The sequence below is a fragment of the Marmota flaviventris genome, assembly GCF_047511675.1.
Source record: "Marmota flaviventris isolate mMarFla1 chromosome 5 unlocalized genomic scaffold, mMarFla1.hap1 SUPER_5_unloc_2, whole genome shotgun sequence".
Taxonomy (NCBI): Eukaryota; Metazoa; Chordata; class Mammalia; order Rodentia; family Sciuridae; genus Marmota; species Marmota flaviventris.
The window spans coordinates 1,206,183-1,228,704 of NW_027287680.1; the positions used below are offsets into that span (position 1 = coordinate 1,206,183).

Consider the following 22,522-nt stretch of genomic DNA (forward strand, 5'->3'; position numbering starts at 1 on the left):
TTGATGGGGTACATGGCTATTTCTGTGATATTTTCATTGAGACTAGCATCAAACATTGAAGTTCGTGTGTTAAGCAAGTATGCTAGTTGGGTTGCAGGGCAAGAAGTGGAAAAAGTGTGGGTTATATGGTGGTCATATTCCTACTATTCTTAGGAATACCCATACTGCTTTCCATAGTGGAAGTCCTAAGTTTAGTCTCACAGTGTATGATTGTACTTTATTCTTCACATCCTCACCAGCACTTATAATTGCTATTCTGAATGGGTGAGCTGAAATATCAATGGAGTTTTGGATGTTTTCACCCTGAATGTTTTGAACACAGAAATTTTTTTTAACTTTGTAAGCAATTTGTATATCTTGTTCAGAGATGTATTGCTTTTTGCTATTTCTTAACTGGTTAGGAGAGTCTTCTCACCAACCAGAGAGCATATTCCTGTCTTTTACCCAACTAATTTCCCCTAGCACTGTTGCTGTCTATTTTTTTCTATGATTGCATTTGTTCTTTCCAATCCAATATAGTGTGTTTTATCTAGTCATAGGCTGTCTGTAGTAGCTCTCCAGTGTTTTTCTACACCAGGTTTTTTTTTTTTTTTTTTTTTTTTTTCATATGTAGCAACACACTGGTTCATCTGACTGACTTTCTTCTCTGGAAATAGTCCGTAATGCTCTATGAATCTGTACTGCCTCCTTTCTCCACTGGAATACCTGTTAGTTTTTTTTTTTTTTTTTTTTTTGATGAAAGAGTTTCATATTCTATCCAAATTGCATGTGCTGTTACATTCAAGCAGAATATAGACACGTTTTTCTTTCTATCTTCTACTTTTTCTAAATGCAATTTTAACTCCATAAATATTTTACTGAAATCTATGAAATTTTCAAAGGTTCTGATGACTCAAAGGAAGCAAGTGCAACAGTGTTTTATTCCTACACGAGTTGACAGAATATAAACTCTCTTATCAGTTCAAGCTTCATAATTTAACACCAAAAAATTGCATCCACTGTTAAAAATGTTGAATTCTGTATTACATCAAATGCATTTGTATAGACAGTTTTAAATATCTTTCTCCTGTTGCATAGTTTGGTGGGGAATGTGAAGTTGGCTAATAAAACACTTAGGATACTTTTTTGGGGAATATGCATGTCACTGACTATATTTCCAGGGAAAACATTTCCTATATACTCCATATAGGTTTTACCCCATCAGCAGCCAGATGAAGAGAAGAGCTCAGCTTAACCTGGAATGCGTAGGATGGCATCTCTTTTAGAAAGTGTGGTTGCTACAATATACTTGTATAATTTTTAATTCCCATGACTTTACACTTAGAAATATTGTGATAACTAAAGAGTGATGATGAAATCTTTGTAGAACTCATTATTAACATTAATTTTACAGAGTATTTCTGACAAACAGCCAGAGGTTTGTGCTTCTGGTGATTCTGGTGTGTCCCATCAAAGAGAAAAGTATAGAGAAAATGCACATATACAAGGTAAAAAAATACATATATAAATATATATGAATTACAAAATATTTTGGAGAGAATATTGCCTTCATTCATGAGCATTAGTATACTCTTATTGTTTGAATAATGTTTTTCTTAAATAACTAGAAAGAAAAAACTAAGGTACTATGTGTGTATCTTATTACATTTCAGGCTCAGATTAAATTAGGGATATTACTTAAAGAAGTGAATTATGAATTGCATTTTATACATGCTTTGATCACAGGAAAGTGGAAAATTGAAAATAAATAGAGAAAGAAGGAAGGAAAATTGAGACATGTAGTTAGTAAGGGACTCAATGAAAAAAAAAAAAACGGAGCAATAGTTCTCAGTGAAGGAAAGGAAATTCAAATTACCTATCAGAAGGAAAATAAAAACAGGGTTTTCAAAATGGGGAAGAAATGCAAGTTTCCTGTTCAAATGTTGATTAATGCATAAGTAAAATTATTTCAATCTTTCCTAGTATGGTTTGAAAAAAATTTGAGGAGTGAAGAACTAATCACTCAGACCTAAGCTCTTTTAGCAAAAATGATTATGTATGTACACATTTTAAAGAATGCAACATGTTGCTACTACCTACAACATCAAAAAAATATATAAGGCAGAAACAGAAATGGGGAAATATAAAGAAATATGAATGGTTATAGAGTGATGTCCAAACCACAGATATCTAAAATTCCCATTGGAAATATTATGGCTCCATTTAGACTTTCGTTTAGAGGGACTTCATAGGGAGGAACTGAGAGATGAATTCATGTTAAAGTATGAGAAGTGGAAGAAGACCAAGTTCACACTGGGAATCTCAAACTGCTGTGCATTGACTGTTGGGGACCATGTTCAGAAGCTCATTCTGAGGCAGCAGATCTTTCCTTTTATTTGCTAAGGTCATTCCAAAGAGCCTCATCCACAGACAACATTGTTCATAGCTTGGGAACTGATGTCTTTGGGAAATGTAAATGAACCCTATTTGTTCCTATACTTCAGGAGACAGCAGATGAAGTGTAAGCATACATCTTGCTTTCCTGTGAGGATATATCTTGGAAAGGGAGAAGGTCTAAAAAGAAAAAGACATACAAATTATACTTCCATGATACATTTCCTATATAGCGAGAAAAGAAGGAGTGGGAATAATCAATCCAAAGAATGTAAAATTCACAGTTTCAAACACAAGCCTCTAGAAGTTTCTTTGGAAATTTTAAAAAGAAGGAAAAAATGAAGTAGAATTTCTAAAAATGTAGTAGAAACCAAAGAGTTTTCTAGGTAATTTTGGAGGGAACCATTTTGAAACTGAGAGAAGGCAGCCCAGCTTCTTTCAGTTTATCTGCCTTCAGACCAAAGGTGAGACTATTCCTGGTCCAGAGATAATTGGAACCAGTATGGATTGGAAGAATTGGGGCAATGTGCAGCTACCAACTTCTCCCCTTCATACCTACCAGGTACCATGATATATGTGGCATCCATGTGGTTCATTCAGATGAGAAACCTAGCTTTATTTTTTTAGTTGTAAATGGACATAATATCTTTAGTTTTATTTATTCATTTTTAAGTGATGCAGAGGATTAAACTCAGGGCCTTAGGCATGCAAGCCAAGTGCTCTACCACTGAACTACAACCCTAGTCACAAACTAAATTTTCTATTATTATTATTACTACTATAGCAGTGCTTTGAAATGAAACCCTGTCTCTTGTCCTGCCAGTAATGTACTTTATTACTGAGATAAATTCTTATCTCCAGATAGCTAATTTTCTCTTCAGCCAGACATTTTATGAGAATATTTGAATAACTTTGAAGATATGCCATGCCAGTCTCATTTTTTCCACCTAAAGTTTTTAGGGAGTTTGGTCCTTGAACACCAAGATATTTATCAGGTGTGTGTGTGTGTGTGTGTGTGTGTGTGTGTGTGTGTACGTGTGTTTGTTTGTGTGTGTGTGTGTGTATGTCAATGATATTGAAGTTAGGGAGTTTATTGATATATTATCATTCTGCAAGCTTTCAGATTATGTTTTATTACTATATCTCACTTTATCATGGAACATGCAGCTACAAACTTCTCACCCACATACCTACCAGGCACAACAATGTATGTGGAATCCATGTGAGATATTCAGAAGAGAATCAGTATTGTTGATGCATTTGTTGTTGTAAAAGTAGCTAGTTGTTCCTTTATCTATTTATTGTTCCCTCAACATAAAAAACTTGTCCTTGGGCATTCCAGGAATATACTTGCATTACTAAACGCCATGTTCATCCTTAGACTACTAATTTTCTGATAATGCAGCATGGCCATGAATACTTGAAAAACTGACAAGATCTACTAAACCAGATTCATTTTGTAAACAAAAGTCATTATTAAGTTTATACCTTGTAACGCAAGACAGTTATTCCTAATATATATATATATATATATATATATATATATATATATATATATATATATATATATATATATATACTTATATATATCACTAACTTTGAAATAGAAAGGTTTACTGATATATGATATTCTGTGAGCTTTCAGATAGCTTTTTCCTTTAGAATGTCATATCTAAATTCTTTATGTTTACCATATATTGTTTCATAGGCTTAGGACTTTTATCTTTTCATGAGAGTAGGTCAAGAAACTTGATATTGGTTACACCAGAGGATAGAGGAAAAAAAATTCAGCAGGGTTCCACACAGATATTTTAAAAAAGAAGCATGCATACATACATGAATTGGCTGCTTTTCTAAAAGTAGATATCTGAACAAATTACTTCATATAAAATCTTTGATGGATACGATGTTTATTTAGCCTGAATTCCTATCATATATTTGGACTTACTAAATGTAAGATAAATGGATGCACAAGATATATAGTTATAATAAAATAGATTAAATAATTCTAATAGCATTAACTCAAGGTTACACAATTAATTCAGCCTTTTTACACAATTTATCCAGCTATTATTCTATTATTTCACCTTTGACATTGAAACTGTAAATATTCTCCTTTACTCATCTCACTGTAGATCACTGTGTTCTCCACAATTCTGCATCTGGATTTGGGTATATGTACCCTTGGCTATATTTTTTATGTTCACCAGAAACATGATCTCACATATGGTAAATTAGTGGATTTCCTCAGTGTCATGATAGAGTTGATACTGCATGTTTTGTTATATTATATTCCTGATATGTCTTCATCTCTGTCATATGACTGTCCTAAAAATGAAAAAAGAAAGAAACATAGAACACCTAAAGCCAAAGTAAATTTTATCAAGTAATTTTACCAGAATCAGCTCCATAGTAATTCAGCAGGAACATTATGTTGGTTTTGTCACATTCAAATTTTGTTCCTTGCTTTTCAGTATCTTGGGACTCAAGTGATTCCTGGAAGGTAAATCATCTTCTATGTTTGTGCTAAATTATTTTATTTATGTTAAATTGTGTTATTTTATATTGTATTGCTTATGTTAAATTAAAATATTATATATGTATCTAATAATAAGTAATATATTGTATATGATAATATATATTAACATAATATATCATTTATGTTAAAATATTATATTATTTATGTTAAATTATTCACTGAAAACTGGATTCAGTACACAGTATTTACTAATTATTTTGTCTGCAAGCAGATTGAGAATGCCATGAAACGCAAAGATTTTATACATCCTTCTGTCGATGGGGGGGGGTGGTACATGGCTATTTCTGTGATATTTTCATTGAGACTAGCACCAAACATTGAAGTTCTTGTGTTAAGCAAGTATGCTGATTTTATAAAGTTAGGATGCAGGGCAACAAGTTGGAAAGTTGGGTCATATGGTGGTCATATTCCTAGTATCCTGAGGAATCTCCGTACTGCTTTCCATAGTGGAAGTCCTAAGTTTAGTCTCACAGTGTATGATGATGATGATGATGATGATGATGATGATGATGATGATGATTCTCCACATCCTCACCAGCACCTATAATTTGATTACTTGATAAGTGCTGTTCTGAATGGGTGAGCTGAAATATCAATGGAGTTTTAAATATTTTACCCTCAATATTTTGAAGATAGAAAATTTTTCATAATTTGCTATGCAATTTGTATATCTTGTTCATAGATGTGTCTGTCTATTGCTTTTCTCTATTTTCTAATTAGGTTGGTGAAATTCTCTTTAGCCCACAGAGGGGAGATTCCTCGTTTTTACTCAGCTAATTTCCCCTGGCACTGCTACAGTCTATTTCCTCTATGATTGCATATTATATTTCATCTAGTCACAGGCTATCTGTAGTGGCTCTCCAGTGTTTTCCTTCAGTGTGTGTTTTTAATATGTAGCAAAACATTGGTTAACCTTGCTGACTTCATCTCTGGAAATAGTTAGTTATACTCTAAGATCCTGTGCTGCCACCTTTCTCTACCGGAACACTTGTTAGTTCTTTCTTTGAGGGGAATTGTTGCATATTCTATCCAAATTGCATGTGCTGTTACATGCAAGTAAAATGTAGACATGCATTTCTTACTTCCTTCTACATTTTCTAAATGTAATTTTAACTCCATACATATTTTATTGAAATACATGAAATTTTGGAAGTTTCTGATGACTCAAATGAAGCAAGTATACAGTAGTGTTTCATTTCTACACAAGGTGACAGAATTTGAACTGTCTTATCACATCAAGTACCATAATTTAACACTAAAAATAGGCCATATGGTGCTAAAAATGTTGCATTCTGATTTACATCAAGTGCATTTATATAAACAGTTTTAAATATATTTTCTCTTCTTGCATGCATAGATTTGGTGGGTAATGCAATGATTGCTATTTACTTAAATACTTAGTTGTTTTAGATATAGACATGCCATTGACAGTGTTGTCAGAGAAAACCATTTCCCATGTCCTCATTAGGGTTTTACCTCATCAGCAGCCAGATGAAGAGAAGAGCTCAGCTTAACGTGTAATGCGTAGGATAGAGTCTTTTATGGAAATATTTGTTGCTCCAAATGTACTTGTAAAAGTTTTAATTCCCATGATTTTACATTTAGAAATATGGTGATGTCCAAATATGATGATGAAATCTTTATAAAATTCATTATTAACATTAATTTTTCCAGAGTGTCTCTGATAAACAGCCAAAGGATTATGCTTCTAGTATATCTGGTATGTCCCATCAAAGTGCAAAGAAGAGAGAAAATGAATATATAAAAAGTAAGTGTATATATATATAATAAAAAATACTTTGGAGAGAATATTGCCTTCATTCATGAGCAGTAGTCTATTCTTATTGTTTTAATGATGTTCCTTTTAAATAGCTAGAAAGAAAAAAGGAAGGCAATATGTGGCATATACTATTTTATTTCATTCACAGAATAAATTAGGGGTATTGCTAAAAAACTGAATTATGAATTGCATTTTTCTACATGTCATGATGCACAAGAGAATCAAAAAATAGAGAAGGAGGAAAGGAAAACTGATAAGTATAGTTAGTACAATGAGTCAATGAAGAAAAAAGCAGCAGTTGTACTCAGTGGAGGAAAGGAAATTCAAATCACCTATGAGAAGGAAAATAAAAACAGGGTTTTCAAAATGGGGAAGAAATGTAAGTTTCCATTTCAAATATCAATTAATACATAAGTAAAATTATTTCAATCTTTCTTAGTATGTTTTGAAAAAAAATTAAGAGTGAAGAACTAATCACTCAGGCCTAAGCTCTTTTAGCAAAAATTATTATGTATGTACAGATTTTAATGAATGCAACATGTTGCTACTACCTATAACAACAAAATTATATAGGGCAGAAACAAAAATGGGAATATAAAGAAATATGAATGGTTATAGAGTGATGTCCAAACCACAGATATCTAAAATTCCCATTGGAAATATTATGGCTCCATTTAGACTTTCATTTAGAGGGACTTTGTAGGGAGGAACTGAGAGATAAATTCATGTTAAAGTATGAGAAGTGGAAGAAGACCAAGTTCACACTGGGAATCTCAAACTGCTATGCATTGACTGTTGGGGACCATGTTCAGAAGCTCATTCTGAGGCAGTAGATCTTTCCTTCCACATTTCCATTATGAAAAACATTATATTTTTAAACTATGATAAACATTATTTGCTAAGGTCATTTCAATGAGCCTCATCCACAGACAACATTGTTCATAGCTAGGAAACTGATGTCCTTTGGGAAATGTAAATGAACCCTATTTGTTCCTATACTTCAGGAGACAAGCAGATGAAGTGTAAGCATACATCTTGCTTTCCTGTGAGGATATATCTTGGAAAGAGGGAAGGTCTCAAAAGACAAAGACATACAAATTATACTTCCATGATACATTTCCTATATAGGGAGGCAAGAAGGAGTGGGAATAATTGAACCAAAGAATGTAAAATTTACGGTTTCAAACAAAAGCCTCTAGAAGTTGCTTTGAAAATGTTTAAAGGAAGGGAAAAATGAAGAAGGAACCAACGAGTTTTCTATGTAATTTTGGAGGGAATCATGTTGAAACTGAGAGAAGGCAGCCCAACTTCTTTCAGTTTATCTGCCTTCAGACCAAAGGTGAGACTATTCCTGGTCCAGAGATGATTGGAACCAGTATGGACTGGAAGAATTGGGGCAATGTGCAGCTACCAACTTCTCCCCTTCATACCTACCAGGTACCATGATATATGTGCCATTCATGTGATTCATTCAGCTGAGAAGCCTAGTGTTTTTGATGCTGCTAAATTTTTTATTATTAATATTATTACTGTATTGGTGCTTTGAAATAAAATCCTGTCCCTTGACCTGCCACTAATATACTTTATTATTGAGATAAATTCTCATCTCCAGATAGCTAATTTTCTGTTCATCCAGACATTGTATGAGAATACTTGAATAACTATCAAGATATGCCATGCCAGTTTCATTTTTTCTTCTAAAATCTTTAGTGAGTTTTCCCTTGAACACCAAGATGGTGGTTATTCTTTGTATATCAATAACATTGAAGTAAGGGAGTTTATTTATATATGATCACTCTGCAAGCTTTCAGATTATGGTGGTGGTTTGTTTTGTTTATTGTGGATCACTTCATTATGCAGCCTGTAGCTACAAACTTCTCATCTTCGTAAGTATCAGGCACCACAATGTGTGTGGAATCCTTATGAGATAGACAGATGAGTTCATACTGTCTTTGATGTATTTATTGTAAAGACAGCTAGTTGTTTACTTATTGGTTATGTTCCCTCAAAATGAAAACTTGGCCCTGGGCATTCTAGGAATGCACTCGCATTACTGAGCTCCATACTCATCCCTAGACTACTAATTTTCTGATAATGCAGCATGGCCATGAATACTTGAAAAGCTGACAAAAATCTACTAAACCAGATTCATTTTGTAAACAAAGTCTTTATTGAGTTTATACCTTGAAAACAAAGATTGTTATTCCTTGAATATATGACATTAACTTTGAAATAGAAATGTTTACTGATTTATGGTATTCTGTGAGCTTTCAGATCATTTTTCCTTTGGAATACCATATCTTAATTCTTTTTTAAAATATTTTTTAGTTGTAGTTTAAAATATTGTATTTTTTAGTTGTAGTTGATATACAATAAAAATACCTTTATTTTTATTTATTTACTTTTCTGTGGTGCTGAGGATTGAATCCAGCCCCCTGCACCACTGAGCCACAACCCCAGTCCCCATATCTTAATTCTTTATGTTTTTCATACATTGTTTCTTAGATGTGGGACCTGTATCTTCTCATGAGAGTGGGGTCAAGAAACTTGATATTGGTTAAACCAAAGGATAAAAGAAAAGAAATTTCATCAGTGTCCCACACGTGTATGATTAAAGAAACAAACAAACAAAAAAAACCCAAACAAACAAAATAGCTCCTTCATATATTAGCTGCTATTCTAAAAGCATGTATCTAAACAAATTACTTCATGTGAATTTCTTTGAAAAGAAATAGTGTTTATTTAGCCTGGAATAAAACGTAAGGATGGAAGAATGGACAAAAACTATCAGATATGGGGCTGGAATTATGGCTCAATGGTAGAGTGCTCGCCTAGCATGCATGAGGCACTGGGTTTGATCCTCAGAACCACATAAAAATAAAATAAAGATATAGTTTCCACCTAAAGCTAAAAAATAAATATTAAAAAATATATATCAGGTAATTTTTACAGTACAATTTTCTGCAAAGAGCTATGATAAACATCTACAATGCTAGCACACTTTCCACTCATTTTGTTTTAAATACAATATTTTGATAAAATTTGGCCCAATAGACCAGTGTCTATGTTTGCATAGATGTGTTGAAATTTTTTATAAAAAGCGTAAAAAAAGATTTTCAAAAGTAATCAGTAACTCAGATGTTTCTACGTGAAGTTCTCAAACTGGAGACATTAACCCTGTTTGTGGGATTATGAGGTGGTTTTTCTTTCCCCACAATGTTGTAAAAAGCTTATTGGAGAGCTAGGCTGTAGTTTCAGGTAATTGTGAGACTGAAAAAACAGATATTGCTTGAACTCAGTAGGTCAAGGCTATTCTGTGAAACACAAGAAAAACACATCTAAAAAAAATATTGACTCTATTATAACACTCAGTAAATCACCAGATCCATCAAACATTTGTTCTGTTTATGAACATTCCATGTTCTCCACCACTCATGGGTCAAATACTAAGTAAGAAATTACTCAATGTATAATCATACATTCTTCATTTTAATCCCTTTCCTATAAAATGAATACTGTTTATGGGATAAAATACTTTCTTGGAATTTAGACTAAGAGAAATAAATCCCCAAATACTTTTGTTTGGTCACATTTTATTGGTGTGTTTTGTTACTGGCTTTCCCTACATTGTTAGGGACCTTAATCCAAATCTTTTTACATGTTAAGCAGTTTATTTTCCACTGAGTTTCACCCACTGACTTCACGGATTCACTGGTGGGCTTGGTAAATCCAGGCTCAAGGAAATTGCCCACCAAGGACCTAAATGAGTTCCCTCAACATAGGAAGATGTTGCCATAGAAGAAACCACATGGTAAATGAAAGCAAAATTCACAGTTTCTGTGTTTTATTACACATCTCATTTGAAACCTTGAGTAACAGTCAGGAGCAGAATCTCCCTACCCAAGAGCCTAGCTTTTAATTTGTTCACTTCATTGAACTTTGTTATACATGGGCCACTGAAATTCTTCCATTTTCTGTATATCTGGAAACAGTCCCTCCATTACAGCATTCAGGCCTGCAATGCTCTCTCTTTATTCATCTCTATTTATTCACATGCCCCTCACATTCACCAACCCACAGCATTGAGAATGGTCTTGCTATTCTGAATATATGATCATTGGCCCTCTTTAGATTGAGGATGTCAAGCAATCTTAATTTTTTTAGAAATAACTCATGATACAAATTCTTTCTACCTCTGTATCTTTAGCCCTTTTCATGTCTGAACTCTCCTCTGGAAATTATCCTCACCAATCCCTTTATGTTCAGACAAATACTGTCCCACTTAACACTTGTCTCTATATCACACTATAGATTTTTATGCTCTTACCATTTCCTGTGTCTTGATGATGTCCTCACTACTTAGGTCTCTGTTTTTTTCCAGAAAAGACACAAACCCTGGTTATCTCTTCTAGCTCTTCTAGCTCTTACCACATACTCAATCATGGATGGAAATATATAAAACTTTTGACACTAACATGATGTACAAGCAGCCCCCGTAATTCAGCACCACATAAAAATAAAATAAAGATATTGTTTCCACCTAAAACTAAAAAATATCAAAAGCAACTATCAGGTAATTTTTACAGTACAATTTTCTGCAAAGAACTTTGATAAACATCAAAGGAATAATTTTCAGGTCTAAGTAGTTGTAATACAGTACAAAAGCTGGTCAAGTATCTGAGGTAGCCCCAGGAAAAGCAAAACCAGTTTGTGTCAGGAATAACAGGCATAATAAAAAGTTATATGTATATATAAAACTTTCTGTGAATATATATCTCAAGAAAGAAAAGGAAAAGAAATATGAGTTCTCTTGATGAAGGTATAAATTGGAATTCTTATGATGAAGTGTAAATGTGATCAATCATTTGGGCTGCCAAAATGATGTATAGCAATTGTTTATAACTTACCCTTTGGATGAAGAAAAAGAAAACATTGTGATATTTCTTGTTTCCATGGTATTTTTTTTTTTTTTTTGCAATTTTACCTTGAGTGGATGAACATGTGAATTATATGCATTCAACTTGGTGACACCCCATTTCTCTCCAAGTGGTATTCTGAAGTATTGAATCAGTAAAATTACTTTTTAAAGATCTCAATATATACTGGTACAGAGGGGGAATATCTGCAAATGTTGATATTTTATAAGTTGAGGCAGCCCAATGGCATGCTTTCTGCCAGACAGAGAATCTTACAGAAAACCTGTCTGCAAATTAAAAAAAAAAAAAAAAAAGGTTGGGATTTGAAATAAGTGCTACAGTTTTTGCCAACAATACACAAATCCCTGAATATAATATTCAGACCACACACAAACATAAATTTAAAGGTTTCAAAAAATAAATATTCACCTAAGAGTAAGCTTAAATTAAAATTATAGTTGGAAAACTTAACATATACTGTTGTTACAATTATTCCCTTTATTTGTATAGATTTTCACAATTCTAATTGTTTAAATAGTTAAGTAAATCTATTCATTAATCAACAGAGTCACATTTTGGCATGTCATCAGCAGAAGAACAGGAAAGTCTCAAGGACACTGAAAATAACCCACAACTGGTATGTGAATATGTCAATTTAAATTCCTGGTTTATTCCCCCCCACCCACTTTTTTTGCGCTCAGAATGTAAATTATGCCAAATGAAATGACCTCATAGAATACCCTTTTGTAATCCAAACATGGTTTAATATTTAAGTCTAAAGCAAATAACTTGTGATCAACATGAAAATAGCTTAGGAAACATAGTGGACTAAGGGTAAGTTTTGTAAGAGCAATTGAACAATTTTTTGAATATTGAGTGCTTTTATCTCTGTAACCTCATTTAATGATGAAGAATAATTTTGAAACTTATAAATAGCCAGTTGAAATTATGAACATATAACTTAGTAGCCACTGAAAACTCTTGCTCACTGTCATTTTTCTCAAAGCACCCATTTGAAAGAGGCAGTGCCCCTGTGGATCTCTGTTCTACAAACTGCCCAACAGGCACAACCCATCTCTTTCTTATAAAAGTTTTCAGCCCATTTCTGACAATCACTACTCTGAGTCCATATGATCAAGTTGAACATCTACCATCCTGTGAGGATAGCTGGGGTAGCTTCTTGTAGCTACAAGACATGTAGTGGTTTCTGATCTTTTCACACAGAGTCCCTACAATTGGACTCTTCTAAAAGGGTTTTGTAGTGAGGAATCTATTGGAATTCACTAGGTGAGTGACTCCGACCACTGTGTGGTGGAAATGGGGGCAACTACTCCCAATGCCTCTCAGCAGAGTAGGTTGAATATCTTGAATGTCTGCTCATGTGTGTGATTTTGCATGCAGTCAATTTTCTACCAGACTCACATATGCCATGTGCTGTCATGACAGTTTTCTATCAGACACATCTGTATCATAAGCTGCAAATACTGCATTTCAATGAAAGTGCCATGAGATACTTTAGATTAGGTAGACCACAAGACCATGCTCTAGCTGCCCAGAGGTCTCAGCAAATCTATATCTGAGTTCTCTCATACACCCACCTTGATTGTTGTTGTGGGTTCCTCCAACTCACTGTTTTTATGCAATAGTTCAGTCTTAGAAAAGTTAAAAAAAGAAAGGCTTTGTTTTCTGATATCCTAGTAAGCATGCTTAGATAAAAGAGAGAAGAGGCTCCTATCATTTTTCTCAAAGTACCTGTTTGAAAGAGGCAGTCACTACTGTGCATGCACTCAAATTCTGCCTTGAAGTTTCTGCAGTGCACCCATTTTTTTTTTTTTTTTAACAAACTCATTAGAATCCAAGTCTCTCAATGGGTAAGAAAGTTATATTTAAATTTAGAGTAATCTAAATTATGTTTCTATTGTTTTTGTATAAAATATCATGTGTATAAAATAAGGGAGGTTTTGATGATATAATATTTATAATTTAGAAATTTTTAGAGCACTATTTTATATATTATGTGGGTTTCATTTTGACATAATAGTGTACTATGAAAAACTATTATGCTCAAATTCTGTGCCAAGTATCTCCACACGAACTTTTTCAATTCTTCTTTTTATGAACATCTGAATCATTTCCCAAACTTTCTAATTATGATTTCCACTGTAATATTGAAGTTCATATGTCATGTGTGTATACTAATTTTAGTACACAGGGATAAATAGCAAGGGGTGAAAAACCTGGGTCATATGGTGATTATATTCCTAGTATTCTGAGGACTTTCCATATTCCGTTCCAGAGTGGAAGTCCTAATTTTCAGTCTCACAGTGTATGATTGTTTTTCCCCACATCCTCCTCAGCACTTATTATTTGAATACTTGATAATTGCCATTCTGATAGGGGTGAGCTGAACTGTCAATGGAGTTGTGAATGATATTTTCGTGAATGCTAGAGATGTTGAAATTATTTTCATATGTGTTTAGGCAATTTGTTTCTTTTTTATTTTGAGGCCTGTTTATTTATTGCTTTCCTCCATTTACTAATTGAATTGCTGAGATTCTCTTAAACCCACCAGAGGGGAGATTCTTCTCTTTTGCCCAGCTATGTTTCTCCTGGCACTGTTGCATCTTATTTCATTTATGAATGCATTCTGCTTTTAAAAGCCAATATTTCTGGAGTTTATCTAGTCACTGGCTCTCTGTAGTGGCTTTCCACAGCCCATTTTTTGTTATGCAGTCACACACATTTTATTCCCAACTATGAAAATAATCAGTGAGTAAGCACTGTATGATTCTGTTCTGCCATGTTTCTCCACTAGAACACCTTTTATTCTTTCTTCGATGGAAAATGTTGCATACTCTACCCAAATTGTGTGTGCTGTTATGTCCCAGTAAAATATAGGCACATTTATTTCCACATTTTCTCCTTTGTTAAAATAATGAGATTTGACTCAGTAAATATTTTGCTGAAAGATATTAAATTTTGGAAGTGTCTGACAACTGAAATGAACCAAGTGAACAATGTTTCCTTACTAATTCTGGTGATAGAATTGAAACTCTCTTATGACATCAAGTATCAATTTATCACTAAAAATTTGGCCATCCATTATTTAAATGCTTAAAGCTATATAACATGAAGTACATTTCTCAAAAGAGTTTTAAATAAGTATTCTACTGCATTTGTGGATTTGCTATGGAATGGAAATTTGACTAATTAAGCTGATGCTAGTTGATTTGGATGTAGGGACCTCAGATTTTGTTTCCAGGAAACACATTCCTTATGTCCTCCATCTGAGTTTTAACCCATCAACAGAGAGATGAAGAGAAAAATTTAGTTTCATTTGGAGTGCATGGGAGAGTGTCTCTTATGGAAATTTTTGTTTCTCAAAATGTACTGGTCTAAATTCTAATTCCCATGATTTCACAACTAGAAATATGGTGATGTCTAAAAGAAATGATAAAACCTGTATTCAACTCATTTTTGATATAAATTTTATCAGAATGAAACTGAGCAACATCCACAGGTGTGTACTTCTGGTATATCTGATGAGTCCTATCAAAGAGGAAAGAAGATAGTAAATGGACCAGTACAAGGTAAGAACCTTATAGGATACAAAATACATTGATGAGAAAATTGCATTAAAACATGAGCAATAGTATATTCTAATTGTTCACACAGTTCAACTGTTAAATATCTAATAAGAAAAAAAGTTAATAAGTGACATATCTTATTAGGTTTCAGCCCACAGGTATTGCAAAGAAACTGAAATGTGAGTTGCATTTTTGATACATGCTTCAATCACAGAAAATTCATAAATAACAAAAAGGAGCAAAGAAGAGGGAATAAAAATTGAGAAAGGAAGTGATTATAGAGGGAGTCAATGAAGGAAAAGGAAGAAGGTATAGTCAGTGAAGGAAAGGAAATTCAGGTCTCCTATGAGAAGAAAAAAGAGCAGAGCTTTCAAAAATATGGCAAAAAACATGAGTTCCAAAGTTAAATGAGGCATAAAGTAAAATTTCCCCATACTTCATAAATTAGGAAATACTGAAGAAAAATTTGCACTTTATGTGGTTTTGTCCCTAAGTATAGGATCCAATATCCCACACTATCATTATTCTCAAAGGACCCCTTTGAAAGAGGCAGTGCATCTGTTGACCTGTACTCTACAAACTGTTCAACAGGCACTATACACCTTTTCCTTATCGAAGTTTTCAGCACATTCCTGTTAGTCACTTTCTGAAGCCCATACACTCTGTGTTAACATTCAACATCCTTTGAGCATCAAATCAGACCTGATGGACTACATAGAAAAAGGAATAAATTCCAGGTCAAGTGGTTATCACCCAGTACAAAAGCAGGTCAACATATGAGGTAGCACCAGGGGGGCAATACCAGTTTATTTGAGGAATAACAGGCACTATGAGGAGTGCTTCCAAAACCAGAGCGAATCCTGATAGAAGAAATGCAAAAAAAAGGAAAAGAAAGAAGGAAGGAGTTCACTGGTAAATGTGTAACTGTCAACAACTTTATTTTGCTTTGTTTTGTTTTGCAGACACCAAACATTATATGCAGTAGTTATTTAAAAGTTATTATAAGGAAAAAAAATAAAGTAAACAGTGTGAAGTTAATTCTTTCCATTGTAATTTTCACATTTTTTTTCTGCAAAATATCCTTTTTCTTTGAATGAGTAAAACTTTTAGTTATCATATGCATTGAACATGGTGACCTCTAGGGTCTTAAGTATAATTACTCTGTAAATAACTCAATGTGCCTAGGATAAAGAGGGGAACATCTATGACTTCAGATGCTAGTGCAGGCTGATGGCAGGTTTTCATTCAGCCAGGGAATTTACAGACCTCCTGTCTCCAAATATAAAAGGCCTGGATTTGAAGTGAGTGCTACAGCTCTTGCCATGGATTCACAGGTCCCTGGGTACAATCACTAGGCCCCAACACAAACAACAATCAAAAAGTTTCAAACAACATAAACATTCACCTAAAGTTAAGCTTAACTTAAAAAATATAATTGTGAGGATTAAATTATATGATTATTAAAATTTTCCCTTTTTATTTGGGTAGGTTTTCACTCATTCTAACAGTTCTAAGTAAAACTATACATTTGTCAACAGAGTCACATTCGGACATGTCATCAGCAGAAAAGAAGGAGAGGCTTATGGGCACTGAAAAAAGCCAGGAACCGGTATGTAAATGGATCAGTTTAAATTCCTGGTGTATTTCTCTTTGCTTTGATTCCAGAAGGTAAATTAGGCCAAATGAAATGACCTCTTAGCATAGGATTTTGGGAATCAAACATCATAATTTCCACTCACATCTAAAAGAATGTAACTGGACATGAACATTAAAATAGTATTAGAAATCAAGGAAGCTTAATGGCAAACTGTATTCTAGCAATTGAGGCAATTATTTGAATATTCTTTCAGTTTTCTTCTATGTGATCTCCCTACGTGATGAGAAAATGAGACTTAAAAAAAACAGTAAAAAAAAAAAGGAAAATATATAAATAAAATGGCCAGTGAACACATTCTTATTAAAAGACCATCTTTCCCAAAGGCTCAATATTTTAGTTTCTCATTACCAGTAATTCATGCATGGGTTAAAGATTCCATTCTCTCTCAACTCCAATGTCTTAGTCTAAGACAAGGCAAGAAATAGGCTTAATTAGAAACCAAAGAGTCTGTTAATGAAATCAGAATTTTTCAGGAGGTATACATCTGTTAAGGTACAAACAACTTTCTAGTTCATTTTCTTTTTCTTTTCATGCAAGATCAATAAAATTACTAAATGTTTTTATTAGACCTCTTTAGTGGATGTTAGGAAGAAGACCTTGGATGAAGTTTTTGACAGTTTGTGGAATTTTGGAGGTGTCTTAATGCCTCTCTTTCTCCTGTTGCTTTTGTTATTTTTCATGCATTTGAATGGATTTCTCTTCCATGTCATGTATGTGTCTTTTAAGAGTGCAGGTTAATCTATGTGATGTGTCTGGAGCATGGCATATATTTTGGCATCAAACCTATAAATGAACATTTAACAAGCTATATTCACTCACTAGCATCTCGTCTTTTGGAAAGAATAAGTTCTGGAAATAAACATACCTTTAAACAAAACATATATCACATGCAAATAAAATTTAGCTTTTAAATGATATCTAAAACAGCACAAAATTAAAAGAAGGAGTAGGTAATAATAATGTTCATCTTGCAAGACAAAAAAAGCCTCAGGGATAATAAGATTATCATAATAATTTTAAAAAGAACAGAGAATGAAAGTGGTGAGAGTAAGCAGAGACTGAAAAGGAGATGAGGATCAAATTCAAAGAAATGAGAATAGAAGGAGATTTCAAATGGAATAAAAAAGGGATCCAGCAACCAAAATATGAAATGAATGAAAATATATTAGAAAATCAGAACATGAAAAAAACAAATGACATGGAAACCCCATACAAAAACAAAGAAAAAACTGAAAAGAGCAAGAACAACTTTTTCAGATTTCACTTTTACTAAAGCAAATGATATGGAGACAATTTTGGGGGGGGGTATTTCTAATTTTGAAAGCATATAACTATTAGGGGTTTTTGAGATGCAAAAACGGTTCAGCAGGTTTTTGTTGTTGTTGTTGTTGTTATTGTTTTTGCACTAGCTTCAAACAGCCTACCATGATAGTGGAGAGTACAAGCTGATCTTCTTTGCTCCTTTCTCTCCCACACCTCCCAGAGAATGCTGAGGGAACATTGAAAGTTGCAGAGGCAATGCACACTTAGTATTAGTTTATGTACTCAGAGACATGGGTCTATAAAATGTAGAAATTGCCTGATAAACCCTGTGGTCCATGGAGGCTGGGGACTAATCTGTAATGCAGACCCCAATTATGGAATTCCTTACTCAGTGGTCTTATACTGTGCATGATTCCAAGTCACTGAGGCCTTTTCCTACAACCTCTTGGAGCATGAGAGACATGGCCTGGTTTCAGAATCTATGACTTCTTCTAAGAACTTAGTGAAAATTCCATTCTACTGATCCTGCCCAAGCACTTCTGGAATCTTCTGTCCCTTGAATTCTCAACTACCAGTTCTTGCTTACTATCATTATTCCCAAAGCACCAGTTTGAAAGAGGCAATACCTCTGTGGACCTCTACTCTACAGAATGACCACAGCAGCAATACACATCTTCCTGATGAGATCTTTCAGCACATGCCTGTCACTCACTAACCTGAGCCCATAAGTTCAGTAACAATTCAGTTATCTGAAGAATGGTGGCTACAGCATTATGGAAATATAAGGTATGCAGGGGTACCTGATCTTTAACACAGAGTGACTAAAATTAGACCCCACTGAGAGCCTTTGTCCTCAGGAAATATTGTAATTCTTAAGAGGGTGCCTCCAACTGCCTGTGTGATGTTAATGGGGGTAACTATTCCAATTATTCTAGTATTCATTTTCATGTTTATGATATTGCATGCAGCCTTTTTCTACCAGACTTAACCTTGGCACTTGCTGGAAACAAAATGATTCCATGACAGAGCCATGAGCTTCTATTCTTTTTTTATTAAATTATTTATCCACTCTAATTTGTTACACACAATGGCAAAATGCAATTCATTTCATATTACACATATAGAGCACAATTTTTCACTGATTGTACACGATGTATTATTACACCATTCGTGTCTTCATATATGTACTTATAGTAATGATGTCTAACTCATTCCACCATCATTCCTACCCCCTTAACCCTCCCTTCCCCTCCCTCCCCTTTGCCCTATCTAAAGATCTTCCATTCCTCCCATGCTCCCCACCCATCACCATTATGAGTCAGCATCCTCATATCAAAGAAAACATTCAGCATTTATTTTTCTGGGATTAGCTTTCTTCACAAAGCATTATATTCTCCAATTCCATCCATTTACCTGCAAATACCATGATTTTTTTCTCTTTAATGCTGAGTAGGGCTCCATTGTGTATATATACCCAGGTTTCCCAAGCCATTCATCTACTAAAGGGCAAATGGGTTGGTTCCACAATTAAACTATTTTGAATTGTGCTGCTATAAACATTGATAAGGCCAAGTCCCTATAGTATGCTGTTTTTAAGTCCTTTGGGTATAAGCCAAGAAGTGAGATAGCTGAGTCAATCGTGATTTCATTCCAAATTTTCCAAGGTATCTCCATACTGCATTCCAGATTGGCTGAACTAATTTTCAGGTCCACCACCAATTTCTGTCTAATTGTGACAGAAACCACTGTAAACATTGAAGTAAATGTGTCTCATGTGTATACAGAAATTATTATACATTGTAAATAAGAAGAAGGGTTGGGAAACCTAGGTCATATGATGTTCATATCCCTAGTACTCTGAAACTCTCCATACTATGTTCCAAATGGAAAGTCCTAATTTTCAGTATCACAGAGTATGCTTGTATATTTTTACCCATGTCCTCTCCAGCACTGATTATTTGAATACTTTAAGAATGCCTATCTGACTGGCATGGGCTGAAATATCAATGGACTTTTGGATGGTATTTCCTTGAATGCTACATATGTTTAATTTTTTTTTTCACAAAAATATGGTGAGGTAAGTATTCAGCTCTTCTATCAGAAGAGGAAGTGAGAGTCAAAGACACTAGGATCCTTCCCCACAGCAAAACACATTGTCATGACTTAGTTATGACAAGCTTCAGGGATAGAGGGTTGGATGGTATTACCCTGAATGCTAAATATGTTTAATTTTTTTATGTATTTGTAGGGAAATTGTATTTTTTGTTTTGAGAACTGTCTATCCCTGCTTTTCTTAATTTCTTATTTGGAGGGGTGAGATTCTCCTCAGCTCACCAGTCAAAACATTCCTCTCTCATAGCCAGCTAGTTTTCCCTACTGCGGCTTTACACTATTTCTTCCACGAATGCATTTCCTCTTTGAGTATCTCATATTTCTGGTTTCATCTGGTCACAGGCTCTCCATTGTGTCACTCCTGTGATTTCCCACAGCCTGTCTTTTTCTTCAAGCAGCAATGCACCAGTTCAAATGACTCCCACCTCTGCAAATAGTCAGCTTTTCAGAGATGGGAGTCACCTTTCTCTTTTGAAATACCTCTTAGTTTCTTCTCCAATGAAAGTGTTGCATACTTTACCCAAGTGTGTGTGCTGTTATGTTCATGTTACATACAGACACATTTCCTCACTATATTTTACTTTTTTAAAATAAGTTTTGACTCGGTAAATATTTTGCTGAAGTGCATTAAGTTTTCGAAGTCTCTGATGAATAAATGAAGCAAGTACAACAGTTTATCATTCCTACACAAGGTGACAGAATTGAAACTCTCATCTTACCAAGTATCATTCTTTCAGAATAAAAAATTGGCCATTCAAATTTAAAATGCTATGGAACACCAAGTGCCATTCTTAAAAGTGTTTCAAAGCATTTTTAGAACTGCTGGGCAGTGCAAAGTTGACTGATTATATACTGATGCTAGTTGTTTGGGGTATATGCTTGTCAGTGTGTATATTCGGAGGGAACACAGTTCCTATGTCCCTCATCTTGGCTTTATCCAATCAGTAGCCAGAATGATATATGAGCTCAGTTAATCTGAACTGCCTAGGACAGTGAAACTTGTACAATATATTCTTGTTCAAAATGCACTCATCTAATTTCTAATTCTGATGATTTCACAAATATATATATGGTGATAAGTAATATGTGATGATTAAAACTTCATGCAACTTATTATTGGTATTACTTTCCCCAGAGTGTCTGTAAGCAACCTACAGAAGCTTGTGCTTCCAGTATATCTGTTGGGTCCTATACACAAGCAAAGAATAGAACAAACGAACATGGAGAAGGTAAGAATGACAAAAAATGCAAAAGACATTGGTGAGCGTATTGCTTTAAAGCAAGAGCACTAAAATATTGTAATTGTTCCAAGAGTGTATGTATTATCTAGTAAGGAAAAAGAAATATAATGAGTCATATTGTATTAGGTTTCTGTCACAGGTTAAACTGGGGATATTGCTAAAAAATCTGAATTATGAGTTGCATTTTGAGACATGCTTCAATCAAAGTAAAATAGAAATGAAAGAGAAGAAGAGGATATGAACACTGAGACAGGCATTAATTACAGGGAGTCAATGAAGGAAGAGGTAGCAGTTGTACTCAGTGGAAGGAAGGACCCTCAGTTACATAAGAGGGGGGGAAAGAGCAGCATTTTCAAAATTTGGGAAGCATTTTTGAGTTTCCAGGTCCAAAGCTGAATGAAGTGTAAAGTAAAAATTTTCCAACATTCCTGACTTAGTCACAGTTGGAATGGAATAAAATTGAGGAGTGAAGAAGGAATTCCCACATTGTCAAGTTTGTTTATCACAAAAGATTCTTCATGTATAAAATCTAATGACACCAAATGTGTTGCTACTCTGTACAAAAAAATGTATAGGGTAGAAACACCAATTAGGAAAGTGGAAAGAAATAGAAATGGTTACAGAGTGGTCCCCAAATTCACAGATATCTAAAACTAAATTTGGAAAGATAATAGCTTGACTGAACTTTCATTTGAGGGTAACATCCTAGGGAGAAACCCAGAGCTACATTCTAGTTAAGGTAGAGGCAATGGATTCCAACAAAATTTATACTAGATCTCTCAAACTATAATGAATCATCTGTTGAGGCCATGATCAGAAGCTCATTGTGACTCAGAAGTTCTTTCCTTCTACATTTCCTATAGATTCTAAGGTGATTGCAATGATCCTGGTATGCCCACAGCATTTTTTGTAGCCAGGCAAAGAATGTCCCTGTGGGACAAAAAAAAAAAAAACGCTAGTAGACCCTACAAACCAAGATAGAAGAAGATCAACTGCCAGAATAAATGTTGCAATAATTATGTGCATATTTCTTAGGTAGTGGGGATAACACAAA

The 22,522-nt window shown here is 34.1% G+C and overlaps 1 protein-coding gene across 1 annotated transcript in view; it reads left to right on the plus strand.

Annotated features, from left to right (window-relative positions):
* LOC139703668 (titin homolog) overlaps positions 1-22,522 on the plus strand; it is a 138,199-nt gene that overhangs the window by 20,141 nt on the left and 95,536 nt on the right. The window contains exons 12-18 of the mRNA XM_071607144.1: positions 1,394-1,487; positions 4,848-4,876; positions 6,587-6,680; positions 12,175-12,245; positions 15,105-15,198; positions 16,734-16,804; positions 21,363-21,456. Of these exons, the coding sequence (XP_071463245.1) occupies positions 1,394-1,487; positions 4,848-4,876; positions 6,587-6,680; positions 12,175-12,245; positions 15,105-15,198; positions 16,734-16,804; positions 21,363-21,456 (547 nt within the window). The remainder of the gene's footprint in view (positions 1-1,393; positions 1,488-4,847; positions 4,877-6,586; positions 6,681-12,174; positions 12,246-15,104; positions 15,199-16,733; positions 16,805-21,362; positions 21,457-22,522) is intronic.